General features: G+C 48.0%; 2 protein-coding genes across 8 annotated transcripts in view; both read left to right on the top strand.

Moving 5' to 3' along the window:
- The window catches only part of LOC135903923 (RWD domain-containing protein 2A), a 481,045-nt gene that overhangs the window by 404,004 nt on the left and 51,870 nt on the right, over nucleotides 1-25,171 (top strand). The window lies entirely within an intron of this gene.
- cv-c (crossveinless c) overlaps nucleotides 1-25,171 on the top strand; it is a 448,361-nt gene that overhangs the window by 362,483 nt on the left and 60,707 nt on the right. For all 7 annotated transcript variants that reach the window (XM_065434288.2, XM_065434291.2, XM_065434292.2 and 4 more), the window contains 2 exons: nucleotides 14,898-14,969; nucleotides 21,103-21,184. In XM_065434288.2, coding sequence (XP_065290360.1) covers nucleotides 14,898-14,969; nucleotides 21,103-21,184 — 154 coding nt within the window. The remainder of the gene's footprint in view (nucleotides 1-14,897; nucleotides 14,970-21,102; nucleotides 21,185-25,171) is intronic.

Consider the following 25,171-nt stretch of genomic DNA (forward strand, 5'->3'; position numbering starts at 1 on the left):
GCTTCTTCCCGGCTCTGTCGTTCGAATATGCCGGAACGCGTTGAATGACACGCCTCGAATAGGGAGGGCCGTGGCCTATTGCTCCTTCAAGGAAATGGAAAGTTGTGGCAGGGGCTCTCCCATGCGTGCGCACGCGCGTTGCTTCTTTGCGTTTGCCAGCGCACGTCGCCTGCTGCGCTTCCTACCATTGTCTCTCTCCTGTGCATCTCTTCTCTGCTGGCGTTTTAACATTTCTCTACGTCTTTGGCGCTTTATTTTCTCGTCTTCGTATCCACAAGGTGGCTCGCAGGGGGCGCTGGGCTCCCGAAATAGATACGTCCGGGCTTATCACATTTCTCCGCCGCCCCAATTCTTCTTCTGGCTGCCTCTGCCCCGTCGTCTCGTCGAGAAGTGCAAGAATCCACGTTTTGGACGCGACGGCGAGCATTCTTGTGTGGTCATTGGCGCCCGGAGACGGAGCCGGAGGCTCTTTTAGTTATGAGAAGCACCGCGCTTCTTTGGTGCATGTTGTGCAGCTCCACCATTATCGCTCTCTTTCTTTCGAATCGCTTCGAAGAGATTGGCCGTTTCGCTGCCCATGGACGCTCCCGTCTTCTTTTTCTGCGTGTTTGACTTATCCCCCAAGAAAAAGAAAAAAAAGAGAAAGTGTTCGGCACGAGGCACAATAGTGACATCTCGTTCTGTCACGATTCGAGTCAATTTGGGAGCCTTAGCTCTCCTTATTGTCTCCTGGGAAGGATTCTTCCGGAAATAGCTGCCATCGTTCCTCTTCGGCCTGAGTGACATCACGAGCTTCGAGAACCCCTCCCAGCCGTTTCCTTCGCAGTACTTATTGCCGCAGCTTCCTGATGTGTGGCGGTTCCCGTTACTTGCCTCTGCCGTTCGTTCCTCCGGCTTCCCGGGGCAGCGGAGCCTATATTCCAGGCGTGGCCGCCCGTCGACGTATACAACGTGCTGTGTTATTGCTGCGCGTGCTTTGTTTTAGGAGTTGTGGCGCAACGCGGAAATAACGCAGCTCTTACATAACGGATGCTTTATATATGCAGCGCGTGCCTGTGCAGCCCCCGGAAACCACGCAGCTGACCCTTCATTCTCCGAACGCAGTCCCTGTGTCCTCGGTGCCTAGTTTACGCAGCTGGTTTCATTTCGCGCACTTTTCGCGATTTCTTCTGTGCCGCGTTCCCGGTTATACAAGGCGCCGCGCCGGTGGCGAGCCTGGGCTGGTTGTGCCAGAAGAGCACGTGGCAACGGACCTGCGCCGTGTGCTGTCCGGCCGCGCTGACAGGCGTAACGAAGACAAGCTCCGATTCTGCACTTTTCTTACGGCGCTGACGTCAGCGCTATTTGTCAGCGCAGCGAGCGCGCGAATGCGGCGAGACCTTGGGAGGCACGGCTTGCAAGCGAGCCCGCGTGGCTACGTGGCAAACCGTAGAAGGCAGGCAGAGGCGGTGAGGGCGCGAGCACCGTTTATCTTGCTTGTCCCAGTCGGCTTGTTCCAAGGGCAGAAGCGCAGGGGGAAACCGGACGGCGAGAAGACGGGGGCAAGGCTGGGCTGCTGCGAACTCAGGCAAACGTTTTTATAACGGCCTAATATCCCCCGCGTGGGTCGTATTGGTTGCCGCGGTCGCATCGCCCGCCTGATCGAGCCGCGTGCTTCACGCGCCGGTCGCCTATCGCAATTCCTCAGCGTGCCGATTGAAAATGTCTGCTTTTCGAGGCGCTCGATTTTGTTTGTCCTTGCTGCGCGAGTCGCGTATACGTCAGAACGGGCGTTAACTTGGAGCGGTGACATTTTCAATATTGGTCTCCCTTTCGCACCGCCACATGGTGTCGCTCGCGTGCTCAGGTATAGAATATTGTGCGCGCTTGCGCGTGGACTGGTGTACGTATACATATGTATTCATCCATCACGGCGGAGTATTCTTTGCCTCATTCTTAGCACTTTGCGGCAGGTATGCCTGCCTACCTGACCTACCTGTAGGAACTGTCTCGCCTCACGTTAGGAAACATAATGTGACCGATGTGGGAATCGAGAGTCTGCCGTCGAGCGCGGTAGCCGGGTGCTGTAACCATTAGGCCACGATATCATCTTCATTTCCAGCCAAATAGGCGTTTGTGATTACACATCACACTCTTTTTATATGCGTTAAAGCATCTAACATTGACATCACATCTTCATCGTCAGTCAGTCGTCGTATACTCATCACGTACTTTCACAACCATTTCCACATTGTACACATGCATATATTAGCCTTCAACATTGCAGTCTCTGTATGACAACAGCCTATATACACGCCAGATTGCATGCAGCGCGCTAGTAGAAAATAAATTCATCTGTTGTAAATGGTTGGAGTCGGGCACGAAAGAGATGGTAGTTGGCTCATGCCGTCGTCCAACTTATCGACGCTGAGGACGTTGTTGAAGGGAGAGACTTGTTCTCATCGAGAACGAAGAATATGAGATTTATTTACAGTATCTACATGATAACGTTACAGGTCATCAGTCTAACATGACTGAAAGAGAAATGCACACTGAGGAGCCGCCAACGGATCCTTAAATACACTCTGTCCTCCCTAGATCCCTAGGTGAGGGAAAACGGCAGTTCACAGTCGACCAATTGGGAGCGTACAAAGTCATCGTAGCCGATGACCCCTTTGAAGGGCAGGGTTTACTCACTCACTTCCGGACAGGTTTCACTAACCACACCAAGGTGAGTGGCTTCTTGTAGACACGGTGCTGCCCCGAGCTGGCGCCTCTTTATCCCAGAGTCGACTCCGCAGACAGTAGCCGCCGCGTCTGTTCATTGACTGACGACTTCTAAGCAGCGTAAGACGGCACCGCAAAATATCTTCCAGGAGCTCCCTTGCTCCAAACAGACCGTGCCGGGGACGGCGCACACACTAACAATACGTGCTCCGCCGCCGCCGCCATGGTGGCGCCGATGGGCTGGGGACTGACGTATTTCCGTCCTTTCAAAGCGTTTTGTCGCAGCAGATATGGTGGCGCCTTTCCGACGGTCGCTTCCCCAAAGATCGCCAGCCCTGGCCGGTCGAATGTAACACTGTTGAACATCACGTTCATGCTTTAAAAAAACGAATGCCATGATGATGTTTCACTCGTTCTAAAGCCAGCCAGCTATTATATGTATAAGCATGAGTACAAAAACAACACAATCATTAACAGATACTGGGAACACAGAGAACAATAAAAGCGCATATAAATATACTTTTAAAAAAAGGTTAGCTGGTTATTGTCTGCGAGGAAATCCCGAAGAGCGTTGAGAGCTAATCTCTGTTTGGCGCTCCCAATGTGCAAACACTTTTCACACAGAAAAAGTTACGCTGCCGTGTATGGCAAGCTTCCATAACATAGGCGCGCAGCCACGCTCCCATGCCGCCTGGTTCCCCGGACCATATAGCGGCTATGTTGTATAAAGTTAACGTTAGTCTGTTCCTTTCTACATTAATTCTACATCACTTTCGTGTCCGGTTTCCTATTTTGCATGCTGGTCGCTGGAAGTAAGCGTTATCTCGTTTAATAAGAGCCGGAGGAGCACCGCACCCCCATAAAAGTGCCCGGAGGGGCTTGCTTTACTGAATAAAAGCAGAGCGAGACATGGGAAGCGCTAAACGAGCGGACTTGCGCTTTTAGGGCGTTTGATCATTTGTTGATTGTACTGTTGACATTACTTAATCTTAGATTACGCTCGTAACGACTAAATTTCGGATGCTGCCTTTGTCCGTAAATGGTTGGTGACATCAGATACAAAAACAGTTCCTGTTTTCTCTCACGACCGCAGTGAAAGTAGTTTAATTACCCATCCTCGCTTTTATTCCTTGGCTATGTAGTCTTTTTGCAGCCGGGAATCGAAGTCACGACCTCTTCAGCTTTACTGAGCCACTGCGGTTTTCGAGAAATCAATTCAGAAAGCTCCACTGATTGCGTATGGCGCGAATTTGGGATCCACAACATGGATCCCTGCTGGACTTTATCGAAGAGGACAAATACCTGTTTTAGGCCGCGGAGCCAACTTACAAAAAAAAAAAAAAAGAATAAAGCTACAACACATTCGTGCGAAACGGTGGTAAACTCGTCGACGCCAACGGTGGGCCGTTTCCGGAGAGTGATACGCGGTTTCAACGCGCTCGACTGCGCAATGAGCGGCAAGAAAGATTAATGAAGCCGAAGAGTGGAAGCCAGCGCAAGTTTATATGCACTTGATTGAGCGTCCCATTGCGTACGGTCGCAACCGCGAGCTTGGTTGCCTTCTCGTCTTCTTCGTCCCAACTCCTGCGAATGTTTTCACCGTCCCCGTCGTGTGTCACCAGGAATAGGCAAGTGCAACCTGTTCAGATGTTCAGGAAGCGTGCGCTTCCTGAATCTTCTCTCACCGCTTCCTGAAACGGTGAGAGAATCTGTGCGCGGCATTCTTTCAAAGCCGCTTTTGCAGCGACTGGAATTCTGGACGCGCCGTTTGGAAGTAGGTATACAGTAATTCCATAGTAATTTTATAGTCGGATACAGTAATTCTATAGTATGGAAGCGCGCGTCTCTATAGCTAAAGGCGGTATACGCTGTTCCGCTGTTGCTGCGTTCGTGACACCTGTGCCGTCGCCCACGACTCTGCTCGTTTCTCGGCTTTCTTCCTGCAGCTGTTGCCGCGCACGTCGTTCATGCTAAGTTCAAGCGCTGGCTAATTTTTCTTTTCGTTATTATTGTTATTCTCGCCTCGGCGCATTCCACGAGTGTCTACCGACCGCTCCGCGCTTCGTGTGCCGGAGCCGAAGGAATTCTCGAGTCCACCCACTTGCATTTTGTGCGCGCACGCGAACCTCGCCAGCTGCCGGCGGCGGCAATGAATGGGGAAAGAAAAGTACACGCAGTCTGGAGGTGCGCGTGCCGGTCTCCACGCCGGCATTGTGTTGTGCCCTATGCTGGAGCGTCAGTGCCACTCGGGGACTCAAGTGCCGCCTCTTCCTCTTCGCAGAATCATCCGACAGCGCCCGTTGAACTTAGCACGCGTAGCATTTTGCACGGCGCATCTCTTGGAAGGCGTTTTATGTCGGACGTCCGCATGGGCGCCTTTCATTGATTGCGAGGTTTGTACTGAAGGTAACGGCTGTGCTGTTTGAATTTGCGACGAGGTTAGGCGAGAATTGCATCGCTTAACTTACACCAGGATAGGGACATACGCACGATGCCTATAGGGTGTTATGGCGGGCTTTAGTATTTGCCAGCTTATATTACATCTGTAGATCAATCGTGGCTATGTCCCTATTTATTTACTTATTTATTTATTTATTTATTTATTTATTTATTTATTTATTTATTTATTTATTTATTTATTTATTTATTTATTTATTTATTTATTTAACACTTGCTTACTTCAGGATGTTTCCGAACATCGTTACCGTGCGCAAAGTTTGCACGCGTTTGTGACAGGGGTTTAAATGGATGCCCGTGTCGCTGAGGGATTTATGGCCTAGCTCCCGGCTTGGCCACGAAGGGATGTGTTACCAGAGGCTGGAGCTTTTCTCGATCGTATATAGAGAAGTTGGAGATCGCATCTCGTGTCTGCGCAGGTCCCTTTATGTTCCTTGCCGATGAAGGTGAAGAAAGCTCACAAAGTGGTTATCTTGAGTTATCTCTGAGCGTTTTTTTGTTTTTTGTTTTTTGGTTTTTTGATGACAGAGTCGCAGCTGGCCTGCAATGTATACGCGATCGTCCGGGAGTGTAGCTACGTTTGCACACATTAAGGTGCAACTTTCTGCCGCTGCCCTTTCTTTTACTATTGGCAAGCCATACAGCAGGCTCGTTTACCGTGTTTCACGAAGTTATGCACCACTTCCGAGCGTTCATCGCTTGATTTAATTGGCCCGGAGACAAAGGACACGTATGCTGGTTCTGCGAGACGCCCTAACGTTGTCTCTCTTTTTTTTCCTTTCTTTTTTTTCCTTCGAGGACGTGCTCCTCGATGCAAACACAGTGTCGAAGGACTCTCTCGAACGAGCCAGCTCGGCGAGCCCTCGCTGCATACATTTTCGCGCACTTGGTGCGCCGAAAGCGACGAAGCCAAGCGAGCACCCCTTGACCCCTGGCAAGGCAGGTCAACCGGCGAGTGATTGAGCACCCATTGGCAGCCGGATCGCGCGTTTGCTTGCATGAGCCCACCGTGTCGCCCACTCGCTTCTGCCGGTGCTGCACTCGAAAGGGTTGAGCTTCTCTTGCGTGCCGGAATGGCGTTTCTGACGGCCGGACGTTCACGTTTTCGTTGGTGATGCGTCGTCTGCGCGGACGACTGTTTTTTCCACGTGCCAGAGCCGTCCGTTGCGTTATGGACCGCGTTTGAAGAGTCTGGCACGCCGACACGTATTCCTGCACGCACGCCTGCTGAATTGTGCTTTGTGTGCGAAGACAGTCGAGCGGGCCTCCGCAGCTGCTGCGTGTTGTGTTTCACTGAACGCAGCTCTTTCCGGAACGGCGGCCTTATTTCTTTTTTCCCCAGTTGCTGCGGGCGTACCCGCGACTTGCAACTTCGCGTGCAGGCATGTTCTCTGCGGAAAAGAAGACCCCAGGAGCAGGACGTGCGTCTTTTGCGAAGGAGCCGCTTATGCGCTTGCATCACTTTCTCGGATTGCGAGAGCCCCGGCATGCGTGTGCAGCCAGTTCGCGATGCCGGTCGGAAAGGGGACACTCAACTGAACGGAGAAGAAACGAACGACTCGTAGGGGTCGCCGCCAAAGCGCGTCTCGTGAAAATTTTGTTTGTCTGCCGGCCCGTCCTCGGCTGTCCATGGCCTGGCTGTTCGTACTCGTCTCGCTCACTGCGGCGTAGACTTTCTTTACGTGCAGGCTGTAGGATATGTGTTACACTGGCGCACGGCCGACACGGAACGCTGGTGGCGTCTAAGCGCCAGTTTGGCGTCGAGATTGTGTGGAACTCGCACATCTATTCTTCTGGGGCGCTTGCCTGAATTAGCTAAAAGTCCGCGCCTGCGGTTCTGCCCGCGGTCGGGCTGGAGTGGAGGCGTTGCTTGGATGTCAGCGTGCGCCTGCGACGTCGAAATAATCGCTTTGAAAGCTTGTTTGAGCATGGAGTAGCGCAACGAACTTCTGTGAAGGCTTTAGTAAATTTACACAATCATACGATGAGCATAATGCGTGCGTTATAGTACAGAACGATGGGCGTCTGCCTGCTGCAGGGACTTGCGAGGGAACGCGTCGGTGTATACATGTGTATGGGACTATTTTCACTGTGGCAACTACAGAGCGCCTCGTAGAGATGCGAGCCGCGTTCGGACAGGCAACGCGCCATGCTCTCGTGGCAGCGCTGTATACATGGCGGCCATCTGACAGGTAGCGAGGTGTATCTGCGAGCCGCAGGGCGCGGTAATTCACAATGCGACCAAACACCACGTCCCACATGTCGGGAACGCGCCCCGCGCGAGGGAAAGATAAACGCGGGGATGACGGAAATCGGAGCCGATAAGTCGGGACGGCCTCCTCCGGCGAGCAGCTGTTTCACGCTCCGACAGCGCCGGCCGGGGCACGCCCCGTTCGGCTCGCGAAGACGAAGGCCGGGAAGCCGTTATCGCTGCCGTGGCTCCGGGGCCTCCGGCCGAACTCCGGGGGCGCCTTCGCCGAAACGAGCGTGCTTGATGACCGCCGCGGCGCGCTTTCGCTTAGCGGAGCAGTGCGTTCTTTTCTTGATCGTTCTGTTTGTTGGGAGCTGACCATTTGTAGCGAGCGGCGATAGAACCTGTGTTCATTTTTTATTATTGTTGTTATTCCATAGGGCAACATATATTCTTTGTTCGTGAATACCTTTATTGTGTGTGGTGTGTGCCAGCAACATAGGGGAATTCCCGTTAACAGTTCTGCACGTTTAGTTGAAATGTACAAATAATAAGATGAGACGAACTGGAAGTGGACTAAAACGCAACTTGCCGCAGCTGGAAGCCGAACCGCATCTCCCGCGTTACACGTGCGATGTTTTCTACTATTTAGCGACCGTTGTGGCCGTTCCTACCGTCCACTTTCTTTGGTTCTCCCATACACTTTCTTGGGAGGGGAGAAATGGGTTAACAATGCATATATACGCGATTTCCTTGTTAAGCAATTGAAAGACCGCGCTTAAAATCGTAAAGGGCTCGATGATTTCGTGTGTCCGCTGATCTGCGTGCCTCTTGATGAGGACGACTTCCTCGAATTTTGATCTGCACCCGCGTAACCGGTAGTGCGAGGGCAGGTTGCTACCTTACTCCTGTTTCAGATTGTTGGCCATGGCTCCCAGAATCCTTTTTTTTAGGTCGGCGGGTTGTTTTGTTTTGATTTTCTCTATCTATATATTTCGCCACTGCGCGTAGTTGGAAGTCGGTGCTGGTGTCCACCGTTCCCTTAGTATTTTTTCTCGTTCTTGCGCTATTTGCCGTATCATGTGCCGCTCGCTTTTTTTTTTCTTTTTGTTGAACAAACAATTTGCGTTGACCGTACCAAGTCGTAACCAACGTGTGGCTGTTTCTATAAAGCACTTGGTTTTCATCCATAGAACTGACTTTATATTTTGGATCTCTCGTAAATAATTTACAATTTCGTGCGTCGCCAAGTGTCTTACTTCGCAACTACTATTCCGGTTTCTGTATTCTTCCTGCGATTTGTCGCCGGCTCGCGTGAAGCCGCGCCCCCGCCATCGGGCGGGTGATAAGAAATGAATAGAAAATTCGAAGGGAATGAAACCTTACATAATGCGACATCAAGTTTCTCTCGCGATATAGGCACATACTTTGTTTACAGTTCAAGTCTTTCCCTTTTTATTCCCATACCCCTTCCCCCAGTGCAAGGTAGAAAACCGGACGTGCGTCTGGGTAACCTCACTGCCTTTCCTCGTCTCTCTCTCTCAGCTTGCTTAGCTTCTTTAATAAGGTGCATGAGCAGCTAACTCTCATCGTTTTCAGCAACGAATTCGCATCGTTTGTATGCGTCACACAGGCCACGACATCAACACCATCATTCCCTGCACTGCAATCGCACGATGGCTTGAGACCTGCTGTATCGTGATGGTATCTTTTTTTTTTTTTTCAGTCGTCTTCGTAGCAAAAGCAAGGGCGTTGTCTTTGGTTAGTGATTCTTGATCCTATCAAGGCGTAGCTCCCTCTGGCAGGCGATGCGCATTGCAGGAGCAGTTGGCGGTGCATGGCTTCGCCGAGTGCGGGTGTTCCTACGTGGAATCGCATATGTATGTAACCCAGGCGTGGTGATGATACGTAGGCGGGAAAGCGGCGGGGTACCATGTGCAACTTCTATATACGTGCTGTATCTCGAAGTACGCGCCGTCTGCGGTGCTATGAATCGCCTAACGGGAAACGGTCTGACATGGCGCTTGGTAATTGCAACCCTCGACCAAGAAAACTGTCAGCCATTTCTTTTTTTTTTTCCGATGCAAGCCGTCCTCGAACTGACCAAGCGCGCCCGCACGCACGGCGTTCAACTTCGGCACATCTCCTCCCGCCACGCCTTGCGGCCATCTCCACGATGTCGGCCTTGACATCGGGGAAAGCGACGCCGACGAGGCTTTGAGTCACTTCGCCTGTTTGTCTCTCTGCGTGCGTGGGAGAAGACGCGACTGACTAAGCCGGTAGCGAGCATCGGCGAAGGAGCTGGACTGATAGCACGGCTGCCCATTCCCGGGTAGTATACCCATCGCAGGCGGGTTGATGAAAGCTGTCCCAAGTCACTTTCCCCATGGCGGATACATAGAGTAAGCAAAAAGCAACCGTGACGCAGATGTTTTTTTTCTTAATGTTTATATTCTTGAATGCGTGACAACGCGCGCGTGCGGTCGCGTTTCTCTTCGCAACAGGCTTGCGTGATGTCTGATGCCTCCGCGGAAATATTGGAGAGAGAGAAAGGAGGGAGAAAGGGTTTCGTAACGCGGGTGCTGCAGTCTCGAAACACAAGCGCGATTATCATATATCCTATGTGCACGCGCTCTATACCGTTGACTCCCGCGAAGCTTGGCGCGTGGCTCGTCGTGTGGATAACGTCGCCACATGCCGCGCTAATCCGCTGCGAAAATGTGACCCAGTTTGAAAGCTTTCGTGAATCACAGTAGCCGAGCGATATATGCGCCATGTTTTATTCAGTTCGCGGGAGCACTTCACATGTATAAGGCATGAGAGAAACGCGGCGTCAAAAAGAAAAGCGTCTAACAGACACCGCTTAACCGTAAATGAAAAAAAGAAAAAGCAGGTGTATGTGTATTGATACAGTCAGCGTCGTGGGCAAAATGACACTGATCGGTGTGTATTTCTGCATTTATCGGGCTCTTAGCGTTCCTTGATGCCTCGGACCAAAGCATTTGAACGCGCACACTCGATGCGCCATGTTTTATGTATAGCCTCCGGGAGCGGAGGTGAGCTGGTTGCTGTGATCCCAAACACCGTCTTATCTTTTTCCGTTGATGGAGCGACACCTATTCAGTGCTGTCTTTGTTTCTTGCTGGTATCATTTCTGCTCTGAGTCTTCTAAGTGTCATTTATGTTGTGCACTGCTTCAAAGTGGTCTGTTGGTATTGACCTTCCATGCAAGTTAGCTAATTAGTACGTAGACTTCTTCGCCAAAGGTTAAAGAGTAAGTACATCCCAGCAGACTCCGGGGGAGTGGATCTTGGTTTAGTTGTATCTATTGGGGAAAAAAAAAATACCATACAGCCATCTCTTCCTCTTTTTTGTTTGCTTCTTTTTCGATTTACCTTCCTATGCACAGTGGCTCATTTATAACGCAACAATGCAGACGTCAACATAATCATCCGAAGTGTTGCGCACAAGAAACAAGGGAACAAGGGATCGCTAATTGGTAAAATAAGAGGTCCCATATATATATATATATATATATATATATATATATATATATATATATATATATATATATATATATATAGATATATATATATATATATATATATATATATATATATATATATATATAAAGAGTACACACTTAAACAAAATTACACCCTTTGGGTCGTGTCTTGCCAGGGAACAATAATCCTGATCTGCCGTGCTTGCGTTTCTTGCTTGAACACGCTGCGCTCGCTACTTTCCTGTCGAGAATGCTCTGTCAAGATGATAACGCGCAAGCCGTGCGTGACTTGGAAGTACCGGGCTCGCAGCGTTAAAAAAAGGAAATGCGGGCAAGACAGATGACGATTATCGTTTGGGGACAAAATACAACCGAAAGGGTGTAAACTTTTTTTTTAGAGTGCAGCTTTCGCGCTCTCTGCCATGGCGCATTAACAACGTCTCTTGCATGCGAACGGTCCTCTCTGTGTTTCTTTTCCGTCAGCAGAAGCGCTTCGCGCGCTCACGAAGATTTGCGTGACGAAAAAGCGTGGCTAAAAAACGTCCAACGCTAAATTCCGCGCACTCAAAAACGGACGTCAAGATGACACGGTAGGCAACACGTACAGTGCGGCCGCGCCTACCACCAGATGCGGCAGTAGCCGTTTGCCGTTCCAAGCAGGAAACACGACCGCACTTGGCAGCCACGCGAAGAGTTCATTGTGGGAACTCGAAGACGCCGGTCGCGTATCACAATGGCGCCCTTTGTTCTGGACATTCGAGACAGACGCGGTCTCGCCGCATTGTCCCACCGTCATCGGATGACGAATATAAAGAGCCATCAGTCGTTGTTCTGGCCTTCGGACGCGCGGTATAGACTTGGCATGCGATGCCAGGGTCGCCCCCGTTGTTGCGCGACATATGAGGCGTCGCGAGGCGTCTAAACTGTGCGATCGGGCTGGCTAGAACGCGTGCTTATAACGAATGGAGGGCTGTAACCTGACGGTTCCAGATGTCTCGAAATAATGGGACAGCGGTGTGTAATGCCCCTGTCTCGCAGGAAAATTCTACAAACTAACGTATTTCAAATAGTGTCCTTTGTATGAAATAATGTTGGCGGTGTGTCAAAGAATAAGACGGGAAAAGTTACAGGTTGTTTGCAAAATATACTACTCCATTTATTGAGCTTTTGGTTCCTGGTAACCTTTTACGGCGTTTTATAGTAACAATATGGTTTCAGATTATGCTTATGTAGGTAAGCAATCGATCTTTATCCGTAAGATCTCGATAGCGGACTGGGGCCAAGTACTGGAAAAGGCTAGTGGTGAAGATAAACGCAACTGTCTTTTTTTTTTCTTTTGAAACTGCGATTTTCGTGGCAGCCTCTTCTGACTGATACGCTCCTCAATCTCCTATGTTCAAGAAATGTTGCAGGCTTTATTATTATTATTATTATTATTATTATTATTATTATTATTATTATTGTTGTTGTTGTTGTTGTTGTTGTTGTTGTTGTTGTTGTTGTTGTTGAAAGGTAGATCTCCATCAAATCTTTTCACTTGGCGCTGACAAACGCCGACGGCTTTTCCGTTCGGCCTCATCTCGTGCGCCAGCGTTACGAGATGCCTGTTATCTGCCAGCGCGCGTTGTTCCTGCTGTGCAGCTGCAACTGTCTCGTGCGGTGCTTCGTGCCAGCGTCTTGGCTCCGCGTATCATTAGAATTAACACAGCGCGAGGAGCTCGAGCGCTAAACTTGCCATCGCTTTCAATGCCTCGCTTTCGGGCGAACTGCAACTTTTGCATTATTAAGTGGCGGTTACGAAAGGAAGGAAAAGGATCCAGGCAAGGTTATCTTTGCACATTATACGCAAATGAAAGAGGTTTGCTCGGCGTTACCGGTATTTCGTTGCTCAACTTCCTCAGCTGCGGCTACATGGCAATCTTATTCAATTCTGTTCTATTATATTCGTTATCCGTTCTTTATGCTTTTTTGTCATTGGCTCGCAAGACGCCGTGCCGTCGTTATCAGCGGAATCGGCAAATATAGGTTCGACGGATAACAAATGAAGAATGTAAGCCAGATAGATAGAAAATATGGCCGCCGATTACCCATGTAGAGCAAGGAACAACGCGACAAACGTGTACGTTTTTTTTTCGCGCGCGCGCGCGTGTGTGCGTGTGCGTGTGCGTGTGTGTGTGTGTGTCATGGCCAATAGGTATGCGACTTCTGCGCTGTTCCTGGTTCATCAACAGGATGTACCTGTACGAGTGTCGCAGTCAGCACGCTTTGTACCATGTGTTGTTTGTACCATGTGCGTTCTTTGTATTGATTTTGTGATTACCTGCGGCGCTTTCTTCTATTGCACTCGCAAAAATGATTAGAAGTGAGCGCGGTCAGTTTTCCCGCCTACCTTCGCTTTCTTTTTTGCCCTGCTGCGAGAGAAACTGAAGCCACATGGTTGCTTCACTTTGACCCCACACAATTTTTGCGAGGCTCGTGTGTGTTCCCAGCTTTTAGCACTCGTGAGAAGGTGAACGGCAAGCCTTGGCACATGAGGTGACAGTTGACGTCATGATAGCAGCCACCGTCTTTTACGTGGCTACAGCTTTGACGATTAAGTTGTTAAACGTCGAAAAACGCGAACAAAGACAACTTTTATGTAATTTCATCCGCTTACGAATACGCTGACAAGCACCACAAGGGAAGCATTATCAGCAGGTATACTAGTCTGGTCGCATAGCGGGACCGCATAGCATCAAAATCGGTTGCAAGGGCTGCATGGACGAGGCTTTGAAGAAACCCTTGAGTTGCGTGCGCTGTGTATCGATCTTCCGTGTCCTCTTCATCATATTTCGTCATTATTAAGGCGAACGCCTTAAGTGGATCATACGCCCCATGGCCATGAAAAAAAAAAGCGTCGTCCGGTCAAATGGTAGAAAAACGATCATCGTCAGCAATGGCTCATACCCCCCTAAGCAAGCAAAATATACGATGACTCATCCCTCTCGTAATGCAGAGGCTACAAGCACTCATCAAAATGAAGCGTACAGTTCATATATTCATTGGAATCACGTATACGACCTACAGAAACGCGACGTCAAAAAGAAAAAAAGAAAACCACGTGGCCCTCTCAATGGCTCATACCCCGTAAGCAGTGACTAATACTCCCGTAAGCAAAAAAAAAAAAAAAAAACGTTGGCCAGAAATCCCCCACCCCTCCTCCACATTAAGGCTGAGGCTACTAGCTCCAAAAAAATTGAAGCGAACAGTGAATACACTCATTGAAATCACCCATACAACACACAACACAGCAACACAGCGTAAATAGTTTTGTTGTTTTCTGTCTTATTAGTTGTGTTTGGTTTTATTAGTATTGATACTTGTAAACTGCTACTTCTGCTGCTCCAGCCAGGTAACGGCCTTAGTCAGGAGGTTTATGCCCTCCTTTTGCCTAATTACCTTGCGGGAAAACCTTGTATTTGTTTTGTCCAAATAAAGAACTTGCACTTGCATAAGTTTCAATCCCCTGCTGAGAGGATGCAACGCAAAGTCGAAGAAGAACGTCGTTGGCGCGAGTCTGACCCCGCTGTATACGGCTCGCGCGAAGCCGCTTCTCAGCGTGAAAAAGAGCCGAAGAAGCCGAACTGCGAAAGGCAGCAACGCCACGATGCAAGACGATGCACATGCAGCAAGCTTTCGCCTTCATGTGTTACTGGAGTGTAACATATGCTGCCGAACTTTCTTTTTTGTTTTGTCTCATTTTTCCTCTTTTCCCTGTGCAGAGCAGGGTGCCTGAACGTGTTATACTCAGTCCAACCTCTCTGCATGCTTTCCCTATAAATAAGTATCTTTCCTTCGCCCCTCCGCACTCTCTGCGCCTCTGCATTTCGGTCTGCGCGGTGTGTGCGCGTCGGCGACATTCTGTAAAGGGGGATAATTAGGCGGCACTCTCGTGCACTCGACAGCGCGCTGATGATGTAATAATCTCTGTTTCTCACTACTTCTTTTTTTTTTTCATCACGCCGTATACTCACTGTTGTCCCTTCTCTCCGTTTTCAGAAGTGGAAGCCGTCCATGCTTGCGAATGGCTGCGACAGGCCGGATTCCCCCAGTACGTGCAGATGTACGAAGGTGAGTTCTTGGCTCGCAACCATTTTAAGATATTGCCTTTTAAACGTACAGTCAACAGCAAAAGCTTACGGGATGCGGTTTCCCCTTCAAATGTGAATTCCTGCACTGTAAAGGCATGACACTTCGCATTTAATGAATCACTGTGTAGGTGGCGAAGGCTATTACATTCTGGAACATTTCATTCGAGGCTGTGTGACCACGCTTCGCGAAAATTCAGCTTCTTGGCAGATCCTGCGTCCCGTAAACGTTTGCGGTTGACTGTACGTAACTCGTAGCTGTAGCTTCGTGGCTATGGCGCTGCTGATCTTATAAGGCCGTCGGTGCTATTCCAGTCGTGGCGGGCGCATTTTGGTGGAACCGAAATGGGGAAAAAAAAAAAACGTTTGTGCGCTTACATTTAGATGCACTTTAGAGAACCCCTATATCGTTACGCAAACTAACATAGGATTCTTTACCGTACGGCAAGCACGCCTCACAATAAGATAGTGGTCGTGGCGCCCAAAATCCCAGAATTTAATTTGCTTGAAAAGTGTGCGCTCTATAGGAAAGCGCGCAACTTGGTTGGGAAGGAAACAGGCGGGAAGGGACTAAGCCTGTGAGGTGTTGTGATTACGAGTACTCCGCATTGAAGCTGACGCAACGAATGAAATGGCGGCCGCCGTGATGCGCGTCGCCGTATGCCCAAACATGTCGCCGCGTGCGGCGGATCCAAATTCGGCGCTCGGAATGTTTGCCGTCAGACACACGCGCAGGCCTCTCTCTGACCCGCACGCCGCGAGCGCTCGCTGCTGTCAGCCGTACCGCGCGCTCATTTGTCACGGATGAGCTAAACCGCAAGGTGCTCTTTTATTTCCTTTCCTAGATTGTTCCACTGGCTCGAGAGCGTGACACTGCGACAAGAGCTTGACCGTGAGCTCGACGAAACGCGCATCGTCTGTCATCCTAACTCCTTAACATTTGAGATCGCGTAAGGTTAACTTAATATTAGTTCAGTTTAATAACACAATTGAGGAATGGTAAATATATGGACACCGATGGAACGCCTGCTACTTTGCTTGTGACTTTGCTGGATAATCACGTTTTCGTATTTCGCTATATTCACTGCGCGCACCGTCGCAGTTCATTAGAGCTTTAATCACGTGGCTCGCTTGTGGAGCTCTTTCGTGATCAACCAGCGAGCTCTTCGTGAAATAGATCAAGATGACTTCAACCGCTTGATAATGGGCACGGGCGTCACTTCAGAACGCGAACCGCTGCGCGACGTCGAACTTTTGCCGAACACCGCCATTCTGTCACTCAACCGCTAAGGAGCTTAGCTGTGGGCACCACGTCGCGCGGCTCCACCGCAGCTCTATTTCTGTAGATTTTTATTGCATAAAATTCTGTTTTGGGCGCAGGTACGCGTTCAACAACTGCATGTGGTCAAATCTATAGTACGGAACCGTTCGCTGAGGTTTCCGGGATTGCCGCGGTGTACCTATGCGTACGTATAGAGCGTAAAACATCATGAGGTAGTCACAAAATTACTAAACGTGTGCGTAGAGAGAGAGAGAGAGAGAGAAACAGGAAATGCATGGAGATCGGGCTTGCTGCCCTACGCAGAGCGAAGGGAAAGGAATGATAGAGAGAGAAAAGTATAGATTTGCAAGATTCAATTAGAGACCAACAAAACCGAAAATTTATTGACTGGGTGGTTCCCACATGTCGAACGGATGCGACAAAATCTTTTCTTTGTATAAATTATTAGCGGCTGACAACGAATGCGACCATGCCAACGATATTTCGTCGCGACTTATGCGTGATACGATTGCATTAGCGGTTGCTTTTAGGAGCCTTGATATAAAATGAGCAGAAATGTGACACCGCCATGGCGCGACCGGTACATGTATTGCTAAGAAGAAAATCGACTGTGCGTGTATGGAGCACTTACTTTGGGTCTGTTTCGGCAACGTGCAGTCAGTCACTTTTTGTGTCATCGTAAACAACATCTTAGAAGAAGTATTCAAGCTATTAAACTGAGAAGGCTTAGGAGGGAGGACCAACGGCGAATATCTTGGCAACCTTAGGTTTGCAGATGACATTGTCCTTTTCAGCGGCACTGCGGATGAATTACAACAAATGATTGAGGACCTTAATAGACAAAGTGTAAGAGTGGTGTTCAAGATTAACATGCAGAAAACAAGGATAATGATCAATAGCCTGGCAAAGGAACAAGAGTTCAGGATTGCCACTCAGCCTCTAGAGTCTGCGAAGGAATACGTTTACCGAGGTCAATTATTACTCGCAGGAGACCCTGATCATTAGAAGGAAATTCACAGAAGAATAACATTGGGTTGGAGGGCATACGGCAGGCATTGCCAGATCCTGACTGGGAGCTTACCGCCAGCATAAAAAAGAAAGGTGTACAATCACTGCATTCAACCGTGGTAACATATGGGTAGGAGCTTGGAGGTTGACAAAGAAGAGCGAGAACAAGTTGAGGACCGCGCAAAGAGAGATGGAATGAAAAATGTTAGGCGTAACGTTAAGCGACAGAAAGTGAGTGGCGTGGATCATAGAGCAAACGGGGATATTCAGTATTCTAATTGACATTAAGAGAAAAAAAATGGAGCTGGGCAGGCCATGTAATGCCTAGAATGGATAACCGGTGGACCATTAGAGTTACAGAATGTGTGCCAAGAGAAGGGAAGCGCAGTCGAGGATGGCGGGAACCTAGGTGGGGTGATGAAATAGGGAAATTCGCAGGCGCAAGTTGGAATCAGTTGACGTAGGACATGGGTAATTGGAGATCGCAGGGAGAGGCCTTCGTCCTGCAGTGGACATTAAGATAGACGAATAATGATGATAATAATAATAATAATAATAATAATAATAATAATAATAATAATAATAATAATAATAATAATAATAATAATAATAATAATAATAATAATAATAATAATAATGATGATGATGATGATACAACATCGACTTTGTCTTAAAGAGTGGCTTCGTTTCAATGTGCTTTCTTGCAGTGAAGGCGAGTTCTTAGGGCAGCTTGCGGACCTCTTACTGACATCATTGTATAGGCGCTCATTCCGCGCTTGCAAACGCTCCTCTAAAGCTATTGTGCGCATCAAATATTAGGTCCGGTGTTGAAGTGACGTTCCCGCTTTTACGTTGCGAATACATACCGGAACGCAAGCATGGTACGCTGCAAAAGGCGACTTCGTGTGCATGAACAACACATTAAAAGCGAGAGAAAAAGGGCGTGTAAGTGGGCGAAAATTATCCTCTAGCTATCTGGAGGCCCTTCGTGCAATTAAGCCACCGTTTTTCCTGCAAAGGGCAAGTGCTTTTCATGTCATCGTTTTGTCTCGGAAAATAAATAAAAATGAAAGAAGCCTGCTCCAAGATAATTTAAATTGCAGTTTTTGGATTAACGAGTCACACCCGGCGCCCGTCATTTACTTCGCGCGAATTTTCGCCAGTGGGACTCGAAAGGTGAACTTTATGGATAACGTAAGTGTTAGGTGCGCGTATGTTTGATTCACACCGATGAAAGCTTTAATAGTGGAATTAAAGTACCGTTCAGGCGTCCATGCCTGTAATATGTGTGAGATAACATATATTGTGTTGAGGGATTAGCTCTCACGCTGCAGGTAGAATCCATTTATTGCTACATTCTTCCTGCTAACCTCGTCATCTTCTCTTCTTCATTACCCCCCCTGGCGATGTGTATCGCCACACACTCCCATTCGACTGTCCTGGCCCCCACAATGATAGTACAGTAGCACATTCACAATTGAAGCCTTTTCAACTTTTTCACTGAGGCCTTGGTAGCATATTGTCTTCAGCAGTCCTTGCTGTCTAGCTGTCTTGACGACATAGTAAGGTCCTGTAACCGGTGTTTTCGAATCAAGTCTCTTTCGGACCAGAATCCACGAATCTGGTTCAATCTCCGGCATCTTTGTGCAGCTGTTTGCGGTCAAAATTCTTTTTCATTGTCGCTGTTGAGACGTCTTGGAATGTTCCTTTAGATCAATTTGTTTCACTAAGCCCGATTCGTGGTCCACTGGCAGTCATGAGCTCGCGCCAAATGCCACAAAACGTGGGCTGCATCCCAGGTCTGCTGTATATGATCTGTCGTGACACGCAACGGCTCCTTCTAAAGCTCATTTCCAGCCGCCTTTGAATTCGGGGTATAATCGTATGTACATGTTCAAGTCCCTTATCATTCGCTCTGCAAGGGAATTCCGCGTCCGGATAGCGTGCTGGGAAGCGAAGGGTGATATTTCTTTCCTCAGCCCAAAGTCGCAGTTTTTCGCTTTTGAAGGCTGGGCCATTATCTGCGACGACGATTTTGACGTCCTTGAAGAGTTTTCGTTCCAGCAATGATATCACGCAGTTTGCGTCTTCCTTTCCAGCTTTGGCGGCGACAAAACGCGTCCATTCGTCCACGGCGACTAGGAATGCTTGAGTCCTCCCAACTCCCTCCCTCGTCTCTTTGATTTCAGCGAAATCAAGATGAAGAACCTCGGAGGGGATATCGGAATAACTGAAAGCCACCTTGTTTGAGGCCTGTCAGCGCGGTATAGTTTTGCAAGTCAGTTTATTTCGTGTCTTCTGTGAGGTGTTATTTTGGTGTCCGGTTGTTTGCTGCTGGTCAAGCAGCACTCTTGTGAACTTCTATTGCCACTTTAGCACAGCTCTAATGCCAAGTTGGCATTTATTCTTTCGAGATAATATTTAAATTGTTGTTATATCTGTAGTTAATTAAATGAACACGGCTTTCGTCCTCAGTTTCTTTTTCTTGTTTTGGCAGTCTGCTATTAAGCTAAGGGCAGCTGCTACAAATCATCATTCTTCCTGCAACAAAATCTGCTCCAAAACACCCATGGCCATTCACATCGTTAGAAATATATGTAATAAACACGATTGGATGTTGAAGGGAACACACGATCGATATTCAAGCACTGCAGGAGCGCTTGCTCGAGCTTCACGTTTATGTATCTCTGTTCACGTGAAGAATCTGCTCCCGACGTATTTTCTCGGTTTCAACGCTAAAGCAGGGACGTTGCAGAGTAGGCGTTTCTATTCATTATGGACCCCCCCCCCCTTTCTTGTTTTCGCCTGAGAACACGATCGCGTGTACAAAAATGAGGACCTCGTTTGCAGCGAAATTGCTCAGAACTCACTCGTATATAGGTCATGGGGTCGTTTTTTACACTGCAGCTGCAGTGTATGTCGTAAGATGTTTGTGTCTGCGGGGGCAGGGCGGTGTTCTAATTGCGTAGCCAGAAAGAAAGAACTAACAGTGTCATTGCATTCTTTTTTCTGATTGAAAGTCTCGCTACTTGGATACCACGGTCGGCTCGTAAGCGTGAGACTATTTGCAACATTGAGCGCGACTATAACGATGCTCACACTGCTATTCTTCTAGATTTTGCGCGATCAGCACTGACGGAATAAATCGCGGATCCTTCGTGATGCGTTTGCTTGCTTAACCTGAATCCGTCTGTGTCGATTTGCTCCTATCCGCCCGCACCTAACTGATTGAAAATTCTATATATACCCTTCGGGTCGTTTCTTAGTGAAAAAATTTGCACGAGGGGTAATACCATTCTCGATGTGAAATTTAAAGCAGTCAAATACTTCTGTCCGCGGGCTTATTGCTGCAACACCTGTCTATCTGTTTATCTTAATAAAAGAAACACCCGGTTACCGTTGGTGCACTTATCTCGCGTGCAGGTTGAAAAAAGCGAGCACACCTATATCTATACTGTAGCTCCGTTCGAGGTTGCTCTGTGACCGGCAGTGTTGAAGGATTGAAAAAAAGAAAAAGAAAAACTTAGTGAACTCTCATAGCGGCAGCCTTCGCCGGGTGCGCCCCACTAATTGAGTGTCAGGGATTCAGTCTGCTGCGCAAATATGGGAAGTGCATTGAACAGATTTTAACAAGAACCGTGGATCTTTAGCGTGCGCCTAATTTTGCATAAACTGCGGGCTGCATTCACCGCCGACGCAGTTACTGCTTCCTACGTGGGGAAATTGCTTCGGCGAGTGCGATGGTTACTGCGATAGCGGAGTACACGGTTCAATTCATTCGGGCTTTTCTGTGTAGTATATATATATATTCTCTCTCCCACACCAGACAACAACTTTCCCGTCGAGATAACGACCGTTCTCCGGGACCACCCGAGCCTGGATCCGGATGAGCTGCAGTCTTTGTTCAGGTGAGCTTGATTTAACTTGATAATTTATACCCGTTGCCTGATAGTCTTCTGTTATTTTCACGTGCTTTAGGAGGCATGCGTCAAGCAACTATGCACGATAAATGAACTGGAAAGTTAGCAAGCGAGGTTAAAACGCGTTGGCGGGCTATAGTTGGTTAGAATCCATGATAGAGTGTTTAAGCGCGACTGAACGAGGACGTATAGAAACGAGGTCGCAACACTACACTTTGCGTGGTTCCCTATTTATTTATTTATTTATATGTGGACATTTAGTGCTCCCTGCTTTTTCAGGCGATGAGTTGTTTTAAGTAGAACATTGTGGTATGACATGTAGGAGACACACTGCACCAATACCAGCTCGGAACGTATTTGATGCAGCTATTTCACTGAAGTCTACAAGAGGTAACCTATTAAAAACGAGTGAGCATGCGTTCTACTGATTATTTACGATGGGCTGCGCACCATCATATCAAAGAAAGAAATAGAGAAAGAAAGAAAAGCAGTGTAAAAGCAACGGCGTATACTTAAAGTAATGGCGCTTTGACACGTTATGAGTGACATTTCAGAACGGTAATATACAATAAACCTTTAGGAGACCTTCGCTTCTCATAACGGCGCGAAAACCTTCGTTTCCGATTTCTGCAGGAGCGTACGAAGGAATGCACTCCTGTACATCGCTGTAATCAACCTAATGAGCCTTTACCGGAATATCATTCCTCCTAGACCTTTCGGCGCGAAGTGTTATAGGGTGTAAGGGCATACTCAGAATGGCCGCCTGAAATTATAGCTGTACATGTACTATCATGTCTTTAGCACTATCGGTTCATTTCGCATCAACATATGCTTCTAGCCCAATGAAAACCTGGGCTGAAAAGCGAATTATGATGTATGCAAATCGTGCTGGGTCTCCGTTCCGTATACAGAGTGACGACGGTCGGCCATACTGCTTTTAGGCTATACTAAAGACTCTTTAGTCATTTGTCTATGCAGGAACCCAGCCCCCATTATAATTTCTTGACTGGACTGCATTACCCTTTGGTATGCGCATATACGCTGTTGCTGATCTCAGCGGCCAAGAGCGCTCTGCGGTATTCAGCGGGCAGCGCAAAATCCGCCAACGCTAAAAGACACTTATTTCTTATTTGTTCGCAAGTCGTTTGAACAACGCCGCATGGTTTCGCGCAATGGGGCGTGCAATGGTGATTTCGTAACTAGTAATTATAGCCAAAGCGTTGCTATCATTGGCTTCTTTGCAGCGAGTGATGCTAAGCTAAGCAGAAATTCGACGGAACACTTCGCACTTTCAGTTGGAAGCCCGCTGCATTCTGTTGTTCGTAAGAGGTGATGTTACAGCATGCCTGCGCTATACCCGATTACGAACCGCTTTGAGAATTTGGCTTACGATTCGTTCATGCCAGCATCTTCCATAACAGCGTTCAGTTTTAGTGAGGCAGGTCGTAGCGGTGTAGGTAGGCCTTAATTGAATGAGTGCTTATACGGCTGCGTGTGGTTTGTTTCGCACGCCAATAAAGGAACGGTAAATATAGGCATTCATTTATGCTCGATTGGTGGGTGACGCACTCGTAGTATCAAATCGTTCGCTCTCGCGATAAGCAGAGTGCCGGTAAGTCAGAAGGGGCACAACAACGAAAGACGGGTGTTGGTGTCTTCCTTAAGTTCCTGCCGAATCTCATCGGGACGTCGTGGACGTTGGTATAGCGTTTCTTTATCAATGAGAACAACATCATTGCATTCGTGATAGGGCATTAATTGAATCGACTGCGACGTCTCGAAAACTTTTTTCTGCGAAGAAATGGCAAAAGAAATACGGAGAACTACAGTACGAACGTATGACGTCACACTGACATCATTGCGTCGCGCTCTGGGCGCGAAATTCAAGAAGTTTTGCCTTCTCCCTACAGTCGGACCTTATTATGCACCGGAGAACAGACAAATGCTGTGATGAAGCAGTGCTCCACGAGACCTGACGCATTTATTGTTTCTGTTTAAACAAACGGAGGAAGTCTTAAAGCGAAGCCTTCTTTGCCTACTGTCCCGTGTTTGGCGTGACTTTTAAAAAATAAACTTAGCTGAAAGTTCATTTTAACTAAAAACAATACGAAAACTTTGAGTCACAGTGACGGCACAATTCCACCAGGACGATAACATGTACAAATTACGGAAAATTGTATACACGGCACATATTCAAATAAATGTCCGAGTCCATATGGCTTCACTAACATTTAACAACGTGGACCCACGCAAACACACAGTCAAACATAAACTACTTGTTACACTATATAAAAATATGTTGAATACACACAATGTAACGCTATCTTGACGGATATATTCGTAGATATAAATACAAAGGTTACATGAAACTACCCGCAAAGTGGCTTATACATATAACCCTTGTGTGCTGACCATGTATGCCCAGCTGTGTACTGCGTAAAAAAAGAGAGAAATGGATAAAATACTGCTTAAATAAAACAGGTACATATAATGTCGGCCCACATGCATTAATTGAATATTGAATCTCTAAAGCATACAGATCTGTTAATGGAATGGCGAATTCTATATAACCGATTCTTTCATTTACTTCGTTTTCTTTGATTTAGCCACTCAGTATCTCTCAGTGTGAGTGTATACATTACGTCTTGATTACTGCCGAAGGTTCTCTGAAGCTGTTTAGCTCTCGCTTGTCTTTTCGCTGTGTGATAATTTTTGTTCATGTTGCGTGGGATTGGGGAGACCATTATGTGCTTGCGTATTGGATCTGACATCGTGGTTGTTTGTTCCTGGGAGCTAGATTTACCAAAGGTCATGCAATAGTGGCAGTTCAAACCACACGCCGCGGAACACTCCACACATCAGCCTCGATACGTACTTGAGGCAACGCTACAGCGGAAGCAGCGGCGATCGCACTCGTTTTGCATACAAGGAATAGCAAACCAGCTCAACTTTAATAATGTCCCACTCGCAAGTGGCGTGCTGAAGGCAACACACCACAAGCCGCCCTTAAAATCATAGGCGACACATTGAAAGAAGGTCATGCAATTTTATGGTGACCTGGCCACTAGGGTTTCTAGGGAAACGAACGAGAGGTTAAGGAATGCCGTCCCGTACATTATCCGAGAAATCACGAAAGCCTGCACTAAGCGGATGGCGTCCCTTTCCTTCATGCCATGGTGCTTATTTCTGATACGATGCATCATCCGGAGGATTTGCTCGGTGGATGTTGTAAGCTTCTTTACAGTGGTGGTATTCTGTCGCCCCTGCGGGATATACAGCCCTAGGATCTTGATCTCCGTGGGTTTCGGTACTGCGTGGTTGTCTATATAATACACCGTTATGTTCTGCGCCAGGGGTGTCCTCGGTTTCTTCAGGATGAGCAACTCGGACTTTTCCGGCGCACACTGGAGGCTTCTTTCCCTTGCGTACTGGTCCACCGTGTCCGCTGCTGCTTGAAGACGCTCCTCGATCTCGGCGTAACTCCCCGAGTTGCACCAGACAGTGATATCATCCGCATACAATGTGTGTTTGATACCCGGGATTTCGGAGAGAAAGCCTGGGAGATCTTTCATAGCCAAATTGAACAAAAGGGGGGACAGTACCGCCCCTTGCGGAGTTCCTCTGGGGCCTAGAGTGATGGGATCTGATTTTATTCCACCGAAGTTTATAGTGGCTTGCCTTGCTGATAAGCAGTTTTTGAATTATTTGCATAACCGAAGGGGGGGGGGGGGGAGGAACAGTGGCTATCGGTTATGAGGACGGGTGCGGGGCTTCACTGTAGACTTGAGTTGTATCCGACTATAGCCGCGTTTTCTTAATTATCTCTGGAGGAATTATAGAGAAATATGTATTTTCGGAACAATCACAGTTCTTTTGGATCCCTCGTTTACTGCTCTACCAAGTTAAGTGCCACAACCGACTCGTATTGTAATTTGGGAAGCTACGTTACTATGCGTGGCTGCCAGTCCCGTAGAA

This window comes from Dermacentor albipictus, chromosome 3, assembly GCF_038994185.2.
Source record: "Dermacentor albipictus isolate Rhodes 1998 colony chromosome 3, USDA_Dalb.pri_finalv2, whole genome shotgun sequence".
Lineage (NCBI taxonomy): Eukaryota > Metazoa > Arthropoda > Arachnida > Ixodida > Ixodidae > Dermacentor > Dermacentor albipictus.